General features: G+C 41.9%; 1 protein-coding gene across 1 annotated transcript in view; it reads right to left on the bottom strand.

Moving 5' to 3' along the window:
- Positions 1-4176, bottom strand: part of RBM25 (RNA binding motif protein 25) — a 27635-nt gene extending 23459 nt beyond the window's left edge. The window contains 2 exon segments of the mRNA XM_008946832.1: positions 463-512; positions 4069-4176. Coding sequence (XP_008945080.1) covers positions 463-512; positions 4069-4174 — 156 coding nt within the window. The 5' untranslated portion in view covers positions 4175-4176.
- Positions 4177-11026: the final 6850 nt, after the last annotated feature.

Genomic DNA, 11026 nt, shown 5'->3' with positions numbered 1-11026 from the left:
AAAGAGTTGGTAAGCTTGTCAAGAAGAGTTGGTAAGCTTGTCAGCACAGAGCTTTCCAGCCAGCTGAGCAGTACTGCACGATGGCCTTCTAAACCTGGATGAGGTGAAGCCTCCAGAGAGCTCTGTTAGGCCAAAAATCTCAAAAGCAAGAGACCTGCAATCTAACCGTGCTGCATAGGAAGACCATGCATGGCCTGAAGGCAAAGCCTAAAACTACTCTATTTGAGAAGTCTACCTTCTTGCACAAGCAGTAACTGCTTCACTTTTGCAGCTAGCAGCTCCAGGCACCACTGCAAACTTTTGTCTAGGTGAGAAATTAGCATATTTGCATTTAAAATGAAGCACCTCCTTTCACAGCATGGATTCTGGTAGAACTGAGCAAAAGAAAAATACTGTTGACATCTCCTAAGTTTTCCTCCCCATTTTATTCTTCTCTCATGTCAGCCCCCTTGTAACACTTACCGTCGGAGCAGGAGCCATAATGCCCATTGGTACTGGAATCATGGGGGTCCCTGAGAAAGACAAGACATTAATATTAGTCTGCCCTGCTGAGATTACCAACGAATACAAATTAACTGATCACAGGCATTATTTCTGAACCAGACAGCAATTTTAGTAAAATAGAGTTTTCGTAGTACTGATTGCCAGTAATTTCTTAAGCCATTTGAGCACAGCCTGAGTGCGCTCACCTGCCGGGGGCACCCTGGCTGCTTTGATCTTATTTCAACTTTGTCATGACCAAATCTGTTTTCAAAGCACTTTCAAACCACGGCAGAGTGCTACAGATGATAATCTCCTTCCTCTCTTGCTCCCTTCTCATAGCACAGTCGATTCTGCATATGGCTTCTGGATGAGCTCCTGCAGAGAATGCCACCAGGCTTCATGCTGCTATTTATGGGATAGCTGAATGAAGGTGACATAGAAAACCTCAACCCAGAAGCTCCCTACCTCTCTGACTTGGTGGTCTCTGAAACTTAATTTAAAACCATACTTAATTAGGTGAAATCATGAGATACTCTCTTTCCCACTACCAAACTCACCAGAAGCTTTAAGTACTATCATGTGAGACAAAATCTGATTGTAATGCAGACTGTTTACCTCTCCATGCCAGCTGCCAGAGGAGGTTAAAGATATTAAGTGAATGGATTTCAAAACTACTTGTTGGCCAGTAAGGACATTGAGACTCAAGAACAATGAAGTCAATCTCATGTTCATCAGAGAAATACACTCCAGGATCCTGGATCTCTTTTTTTCATTCAATAACAACAAAAAAACTTTCTTCATCTTTCACTCTCAGTCCTTCCCTTCTGATCCTTTCCTTTTCCCTCTCTTACTGCTGTGTTAATAAAATCCTAACCCAGCTTCTGCAACCTACTGTTTCTGGACTTGGTTCTCCCACTTTCTCCAATGCTTAGTCCTGAAATGACCCTGCTCCTCAGACACTCTCTCCAGATTTCTCCTCATCCATTCTAGTTTTGCTTTGATGCCATAACTTATTTTCTCCACCACTCAATCCTCTTCCTCAGTCCCTTCATACTGAAGTCATACTACCTTCTCTCCCAACAAACCATTCAGAGAATCAAAAGCTGTATTGTTCTCCCATGCTCTCAGTTTTAATGCAGCATGGCATCTCACAGGCTGGAGGCCCTACTCCAAGACAAGACTCTGGTTGTGCAGCTTTGAAACTACTGTAACTATAATTAACATGATGCCAAACTTCAAATTCCAAGTTGCAACACAGTAAAGATATTTGTGTTATCTCTGTCAGTTCTCTTGACACTATCAGCCAGATGTTCAGCAGAAGCCAAAAAATGCCACTAAAATGTTGGGCATCATCAACAAACATACTGATGGATCAAGACCATCGGTACGATTTGGATGTTGTACAAAAACCTGGTGCACCCTAGAAGAGCAACTACACAAGCACTGAACCAGCTGCTTTGCTATGAAAGAGTCTATGCTCTCAAGAGTCAAGTGTGGAGGTTTGCAGGGTGGGGAACATGACTAAGGTGTTCAAAACCACCAAATGCAACTCACCCAGCTCCCACATCAGACCTGGGGCAGAAGTATGGACACTAAGTAGGCACTGAATTTAAAGACTGACGTAAGAAAGTAACACCTTACACAGTGGTTAATGAACTTCTCAAATTCGGTGCAAGAGGTGACAGTGGGGCTGGACAGTATCAGCAGGTTCAAAGAGCATCAAAATGTTCATGAATGACAGGTCCAGAGAGAGGAAAAATGAGAGACTTGCTCTGACATCCCTAACACTGCAGTCAGGGGAGGGAACAGACTCAGAAAGCAGATGGCTGTACACGTCACCCTGAACAACACCTTGTATTCCCACTGCCCAAAAAATGTACCAGACTACACGGACTGCTGGTCTGGCCCCCTGCAGCATTTCTTACATACAAACCACAACTTTTTACATGCTAATGGTATTCGATTATCTTTGGACATGACAAGAGTTACAAATCTTCCTAAGATCAAGAGAGAAAGGTTATTTCTTATTTTTAACAGCCATATTTTTAAGCAAAGCAGAACACTTTTCCTAACTTCATTCATACACAAGAAAATCTCTCTAGCTGAAACTTTTTAAACAAATTATAGGCAGAGTAGCATAACCAGCACATGAAATTTTGGCCAAAGAGTAGCTAAAGATTCTCTTACAAGCCACTAAAACTGTGATCTTGTGTATAGAAGAACTTCAGAATTGTCTTCCATCATCAGCATTTTCAACTCTACTGCTACACCTGTGCTAAGGAATGAGAGATCCATATCCTCTCTGTGTCAAAATCTGTTAGGTGCCCAGGTAGGCAGATCATCTTTCTAGTGTTCAGAAAAAAAAATTAATTCTTGCCTTAATACCAGGCTCCTCCCCTCTACACACTGTTTGGATTACTAATACTGAAACAAGACTATTTTATATAAGAAGTCAAACACAGCAAAGGAACAAAAAGTTATTTGTTGCACATGTTAAGAAGCAAAATCTTCAGACCAGAAACTTATATCAGGCATTCTAAAATATTACTCAGAAGGTTATTTTTAAAAGTACCTGGTATTTTTCACACTCGTATATATAAACTAGAGCTAGCACAGGTAAGAGCTATAGGTTTAAAAGGTAACCCCAAATTTTTGATGGCAGATTGTTATCTAATCAAGAACTCTGCCTTTCACAAAAAATAGGTAACATCTCAATGATCTCAGAAAAAAATGCAAGTAAGGATTCACCTGATGAATGGACGTGCACAAACCATCCCTGAATTCAGCCACCTTGTTTTTTAATATCTTTATTGTCTGCAAAACCCTTGTGCACAACACAGCTTAAGACCACACAGACAGGAGTTATTTTCTGCAGCCCTTGTGATGAAAACTCCCTGATGTATTCCTCTCTTCCACTTGTTCTGTGCTCTCCTGTCCCTAGTTCCTGCTATCTGAGATGTACAGAAAGGCGATTCCAGACCAGTGAATTCAAGTGTCAACACAAAAAGCAGAGGCTGATCTTACAGATGAACAAAGTAAAAAGGTGGGATTAATCTGGGGAAGATCAGAAGGAATGTGGAACTTAACAGTATGTTTGCAAGATGTGGAAGAGAGTATGTAAGCAGCAGAATGGAGAAAAGCGATGCAAGAAATTGGACCTCCTCTGAAAGTCAGTCCTGTGTTTTCACACCACACGTACCCTGTGTACCCACCTGCTTCCAAAGGCTGGTACAATGGCTTATCTGAAAGGAACTGAACCAACTTATTTGAAATGAACCATCAAAAAAAACAGCTCTTACAATACCTGATGTTAACATAAATAACTACCTGGCTTCACTCTAGAGAAAAGGTCCAAAACAAAGTCCCTAATGATCTAATTACTGGTGAGAAGTAAGCAGCTTTTGGAGGGCCAAAAGGAGCTTGCTCGCCTGACAAGACCTGTGGATAAACTAGAAACTCAACTGCAAAGCACATGCATCAGTTACTGAAATATATTAAGAGCCAGTAACTTTTGTAAATAATCCAATTCAGAATAATGAAAGGAAATTTATTTCTACAATACTTCCATATACTAACATAACTTACCAGGAGGTACAGGTGGTGGAAAGCCAGGGAACTGTGGAGGTGGGATCCCGGGGGGAAGTGTGGGGATTCCCATAGGAGGGCGATTCAAATGAGGTGGAAAAGACATTCTTCCAGTCAGGAGCTGCCAACGACATGAAGAGAAAATTGTGTCAGTCAGTTCCCAAACGCCAGGTACAAAAGCAGGACAAATCCTAAACATCCTTAATGATTTTAAATCCTTATATGGACATTCAATTACAAACTAAAATATTTTAAACTCTTTTTCTGTGGGTATTCATTAAGTTACAATGGTAGTAGAAGTTTCCTTTCACAGTGAAAACCGGTATTTCTAGGGAAGTGTTTCAGAATGAAGTGAAAGAACTTTGACTCCTCACACCAATCCTTTACCAGAAATGTGAATTAAACAGCATTTAACAGTTTGTACAGTTTCATTACAGCTTTTTTTGCAGTATCTGAAAGCAGAAGCGATCTTGTAACACATTTTCCATAAGGCAAATAGTTCTCTTGTATGAGGAATGATCACACACACTACAATTTTGGAAGAAGTGGGACATCTTAATTAACAGGAATTATATTTAAGACAACATTGGGGACATACTCAAATTCCAGCATAGAGACAGTTAAAAGCCTGGAAGAGGGTTCTCTATCTATTTTTAAACTTCCCAGTTCACTCATCTTCTAGAACTCAACCTGGATGATAGCCCATGAGAGTCAATGTGCTACCAGAGTAAAGATTGTTTTAACATCATCCACTGACCAGATGTATGTTACTGCTATGTGCATATTACTGACCTTGTAACAGACACCACCCAAAAATAAAAAACCCAAGACCACTCTTAACACAACTAGCAAGGTTGTTATTCTTGCTTCCAGTATCATCTCAGCAACCTTGTTTTGACTCTTCAGAAATGGTTGGCCCTCAGTTCTAAAAATACCCCCAACTGGTCACCAACATCCCCACTGAGCTTCAAGGTGCATTCCCGCTGCAGAGAGGAAGCTCTAGAGAGGACAGTGGACAAGGTCCTGGCAGTCCTGCTGGGTAACAAGTTAACCACCTGCCATCAGCATGCTCCTGTGGCCAAGAGGGCCAATGGTATCCTGGAGTGCATTAAGAAGAGTGTGACCAGCAGGTTCAGGGAGATTCTCCTCCCTCTTTACTCTGCCCTGGTGAGGCCACATCTGGAGTACTGTGTCCAGTTCTGGCTCCCCAGTTCAAGAGGGACATGGAACTAGTGAAGAGAGCCCAGTGGAGAGCTCCAAAGCTGAGGGGACTGTAGCATCTCTGTTACGAGGAAAGGATGAGAGACCCGGGTCTGTTTAGCCTGCAGAAGAGAAGGTTGAGGCATAATCAACGCTTATTAATATCTAAAGGGTGGAGATCAAGAGAATGGGGCCAGGCTCTTCTCATTGGCACCCTGTGGTAGGACAAAGGGCAATGGATACAAACCGGAACACAGGCAATGGTCACAAGCTGGAGGACAGGAAGTTCCACCTCAACATGAGGAAGAACTTCTCTACTGTAAGGGTTATAGAGCACTGGAACAGGGTCCCAAGGAGGCTGCGAGGTCTAGACACTTTAAGACCCATCTGAATGCGTTCCTCTGTGACCTGTCCTAGATTAGATGGTCCTGCTCTGGCAGGGGAGTTAGACTAAATCTCCAGAGGTCCCTTCCAACCCCTAATGTTCTGTGAGAGGAAGTTCCACTTAACATAAGGAGAAACTTCTTTCCTATGAGGGTGATGGAGCACTGGAACAGGCTGCCCAGAGAGGCTGTGGAGTCTCCTCCACTGGAGACTTTCAAAACCCTCCTGGATGAGTTCCTGTGAAACCTGCTCTAAGTGAACCTGCTTTAGAGTGGGGTTGGATTGGATGATCTCCAGAAGCTCCTTCAAGCCTCTACCCATGTTTGATTCTTAGATGCTTTCCCCAGCTTCCTAGCACTGAACACACAAGAAACAGGAAAGGAGCTTTGGAGACAGACATGTCTTCTATACATGTACCAGAGCAAGCAGTTAGTGACAGTCTGAACTGCTGGAAGAGCTAATACCAGTACTCTGCCACTACAGCAGACACATTTGAAAAGAGTTTAAAAAAATTATAATAGCAAAACTTTATTCTCACAGACTCTGGAAACAATTGAGATGTTCATAGTGGACCAAAGAGGAGGAAAGGGAAACCCAAATATAATATTTTTAATCACAAGAACGTATTTATTCTGGTATAAGAACACATATATGACCCTATAGCATAATTCACTCAAAGACACATTGACTACTCCATCAGGTACAAGAAGTTCATGACCACGGCATTCATTAATTGGCCCCAAAGGGCATACATTCATCAACATCTCACCAGGAGAAAAGATAAAAGCTTCTGTGGCACAAGGTCTAAGATGGTAGGAGGAACAAGAGAGCAAATGCAAGCACCCCTCCAGCAGTTCAGTAACATTATTTTATGCAATATAATAAGCATAAGACCTTTTTTCTTTGCCCCATTAGAATCCATACGCCTAAGAACACAGTTCTAAAGGGCAAAGAAAAGCAGCAAAGGTGTACTGCCAAAACATTTTCTTTGGAAGAACATTGTTTATTGTCTCTTCAGACTATGTGTACACCAGCCAACATTCCTCCAGAATGTGAAACTTGGGACAGTAAGGAAACAAGCAGAACACTCATATCCACTTTGGTATCACTACGTGAAATTCTTTCACCAAAAAAAAAGCCAGACAATGGTCCCAGGAAAGACAGAAAACTAAGATCTTTAACATTCTCAGTTCTCATGTGCATTGCAAGTTGATAAGACAACTGGACAAAATTTAAAGCTGTTTTTGGGCAGGATGGTAGAGCAATAAGCTACTGGGCCTGAAATGGTTCCTTAAACAGGCTACAACAGCACTACACCATCTGAGGTCCACTAAGCATTAAGGAGTGGTCTCTTAAACAAAAAAGAACAATCAGGGAAGTAATTTTCCAGGCTGCCTGTAGGTGCAGTCTCTCTTCTCGCTCTGATAAGCACCTTATCTGAGACACCATTTTGGAGAAGCTAAAATAATAAAAAAAAAAAGCCTAGGGACTAAGGATGAAACAGTTCTTTGCATTAAATGATGCTGCAACATACCATTCTCAATGGATGTTACATATGCACACAGGCAGTCCTGAGTTTTTAAAAATTTAAATAAACAAAGCAAAGATTTAAGAGTCACCAAAGTAATTGTTACTGCATAAAAGGAACAAGGCAGTTACTAAGAATGGATCCAATTTAGTCTTTCAATCTTCTAGTCAGATGATGTGAAATACACTGTTATCTGTAGGGCTTCAACAATCCATTTTACATGAAACACTCTGTTCTTTCTTTTTCCTTCCATATTTGTACAGTTATTTGCACAGCAGCTAGCAAGCTGCCCTGCTCCTGACTCAGCTCTTGCACAGACCAATCTCTGAAGATCAACACCAGAATTAAAGAAAGCCCTGGTCTCTTTCTTGCTATTATATCTAACTACCAATGTGAATGAAAACCCCAAGGACCAGCAGACACCAAGACTGAAACTGCTCACTGGAGAATTGAGAGGCCTGGATGAGAGAGGAGGCACCCAGTTCCTCACAGCAGCCAAGATGCTGCAGTGAAGGGAACCACGTAGCACCTTGTTTGTCAGCTGCTGGAGAAGACAGAAGAAACCCACACTCTTCCAGCAGTCAGAGGGGCCTCTGACCAGTGCCTGATACATTTACTGTGGTCCTAGTATTGCATACGGTGACCTCCACATTTCCCTACTGTATTCAAATGTGAAAGTAAGGAACTGAACAGTCCCGAGATACTTCTAGAACCTCAGATGACTTACAAAAAGCATTATCTCAGGTAAAATTGTATGCAAGCAGCATTCCTCACAGCTGCATTTTAAGTAGGAGCCCTTTAAATGAGAGGTGAACTTGCATGAAAGTTGTAGTGATAACAAACATAAGGGGGTAAGAGAAGCCATGAGCATCTGGCCTGAACACCATAACTGAGCTGAGACCCTAACGTCCACACTACACATTTTGAGGAGGGCCACCCTGCTGGAATGAACATCCATCTGCAGGTGAGAGTCCATTTTTAAATCTATTTTCATCCAAAAGGAATCCATTTCACTCACTAGAACAGCGCAATCCAATGTGGAAAATAAAAAAGGTTTCCCAAGCCAGGATGACTGGGAGACTGTCCTCAAAAGCACAGCACAGTAACCCAGGTGCCCACTCTGGCAGAGACTACAGTTTTTGTAGGCTGCAGTTTCATGATGTCGTGGATGGCAAAATATCTAAGCTCACCCTACGCAGACCTAGGTCAAATTCTCAGCCCAAGCTATTAACTAAAGCAAGTGCCACACAAGCACAGCTATAAGATTCCAGGTTCAACTTTGGCCTAGAAGGAGTTCAGTTGCTTTCAGGCACTGCTCTCCTGTGGAACCAAAGGCCCAGCAGAGCCAGCTGCACCCATCTTCCCAAATCTGGAGAGAGCAGGGACACCCATACAGCTCCAAGGACTGAGAAAATCCACTGGGACTTACTGGCTGGGTGCTGTCCCTGTGGGCCAGAGCTCAGCCCATTAGAAACACACTGGCTCTGTCTGAGACATGACCAGAGGAGTGCCCAGGGCTGGGCTCAAGTGTCCCAGACCACACAGAACTGAGGGCTACTGCAAAACAAGGGTCACCACCCCCAGACACTGCTGCCCCGTGCTTCTCTGTTGTCTCTGACTCCCAAAAGTCCCAGGAAGAGGAGACTGACTATATAAAAAGATTGTACTGGTCTGACTGGACTGTTAATTTTACATCACATTATTCTTTAAACTTTTTAATTTTTAATAAAGGCATGGAGAGATATGTCATAAACAGAATGCAAGTTTAATAAAAATCACTGGTAACTAATGCATTTTAAACTGACAATTATATCAGCTAGTCAGGGCAGCATCATAACTCTACCAGTGTCAGGGGATTAATCTTCTTAGCACCTGTGTCCATACATCATAACTTTTATTTAAAAACCTGCAAAATATTTTAGCTTTTCAAAACAGTTAAGAAACAGTTATAATACTTAATGCTGAGCTGCTGTTATACTAAAAGATAAAATTAACTTTTAAAAATCCTGAAGAATACAGAAACAAACAACGTGTTTCCGGAAAACATCCATGTAGTGTCATGCCAGGAGTGGCAGTATGCTTGATCTAGTTTGATTTCTTTTTGTTTGATTTTAAACTTCCCTTCAGTGTTTTCCCAATACAATTTTTCTGCACAAAAAAACCCTGCGCACCTGGTCTAGAGTGAGTTTCATGAAAGAGCTGTGGCTAGCCAATCCCTCCAATAAGGGAGCAGTAAACAATAAAACTTGGATTTTTTTTTTTTTAAATGAATGACAATTTATCTTCGTTTATAATCTTAACATTCAGATTATTACAAGAGCACCTGGCATGGCCACAGCCATGGTAAATCTGTAACACTCCAGTAACGCCCTGGGTAAAGAGGGTTCTGCACAGACATTTAACCTGTAACCTTTCATACACTAGAGCAATTCCTATTTAAGAATCATACAATCTTTTAACATTTGATTCTAACATCAGTACCTAGGTAGCAACAGAGTGAACAATAATTTCCTCCAGTTTATGACAAAGTATTTTACACATTTTGTGTCACATGAGAAACAAAACCATTTCCAAAAAGCAAATGGAGAAGACATACACAGTAAACCACCATTAAAGGCAGTGCTACTGCATAGGCCTTTACATCCATCTCTACCTGATGTATGGATTTTTAAGTCTCCATAATAAAAATAAATAGCCTCATAAATGCTGTTTATAATATTGCCTCTCACAATAGCTTCCAACTGATTTTCTCAGTGGAAAAAGTCCACTTTCTCCTAGAGCCTTCCAGCTTTCTTCAAACTCCCTGCAAGCTGAGCATCAAACACAAGAGACAGAGGGAGAGAATAGTTTATAGATTTTTTTTTAAAAGTCTATTTATTGCTGAATAAACAAACCTGCTTGCTCAAGCCTGCTTTTCAGAGTTGATCTAGAAAGTGTTCACTAACTGCCACAGAATAAGTTGCATCCCAAAAAACAACATACTTACCCAACCCAAAGCCTCACTCCAAAAGCCCTTTAACTAGGGCTCCACTAAGCAGGTCACCAGAACTTTAAGATCTTTGACACAGTTCCTAATTCTGTGTCTCCACACCTATAGAAAGTCCTAGACAGAGAAACAGGTGACTCTCCACTCTAACTTTGCTAGTAACTCTTCCCAAAACTCAAACGTGGCTGTGGCTCCGAAACATTTGTGACCTAGCATTTAAGAGATGGAAGCAGAGAAATGTGAAGTGCTATGTGTGATGTGATTCCATTACAGGGAAGGTAAGAAACTGCCCTGTTTTTCCTCCTTTGAGTTTATTCTGGACCATCTTCCACAAATATTGACACAACAGACGAAGCAATGCTTTTCTGCCCCTCTAAAATCACAAAAAAAAATAAAAATAAAAAGGTGTGCATGCATTTTAACCTGCACAGGCTGAGAACGGCACAACTTTTAAGATATCTTTTTTCACTTCCTGTAAACCTATGTAAAAAAAAAAAAAAAAAGTGTGTTGTGTTGGAGTTATTCCCCGTATTTAAAGAAAAAAAAAAAAAAAAATCTTTTCCTTCGCTGACACAAAGGTCTTTTTCTTCAAAGAAACAAGTCACCGTGAGGAAACCACGCCAGCTACACATCCCAGCTGCTGCTCACGCGGATGCCTCGCTCCCAGCTCCCATTTTCTTACGAAAAAGCCGCTAGCTCATGTTTTGGGACGCCCACCCCTGCCCGCACTACGGACATAACTTCCCTGCCTCGATGCGGTCAAAAGTCGTCTCCTCACACAAAACGCTGCATCGACGCCGAACGATAAAATCCCGCCCGCGGGCAACGCCGGCCCGGCCCGGGCTGGGGCCCGGCTGCGG

The sequence above is a fragment of the Merops nubicus genome, unplaced genomic scaffold (assembly GCF_000691845.1).
Source record: "Merops nubicus isolate BGI_N331 unplaced genomic scaffold, ASM69184v1 scaffold8269, whole genome shotgun sequence".
NCBI lineage: Eukaryota > Metazoa > Chordata > Aves > Coraciiformes > Meropidae > Merops > Merops nubicus.
This window is presented reverse-complemented; position numbering and strand designations above follow the sequence as displayed.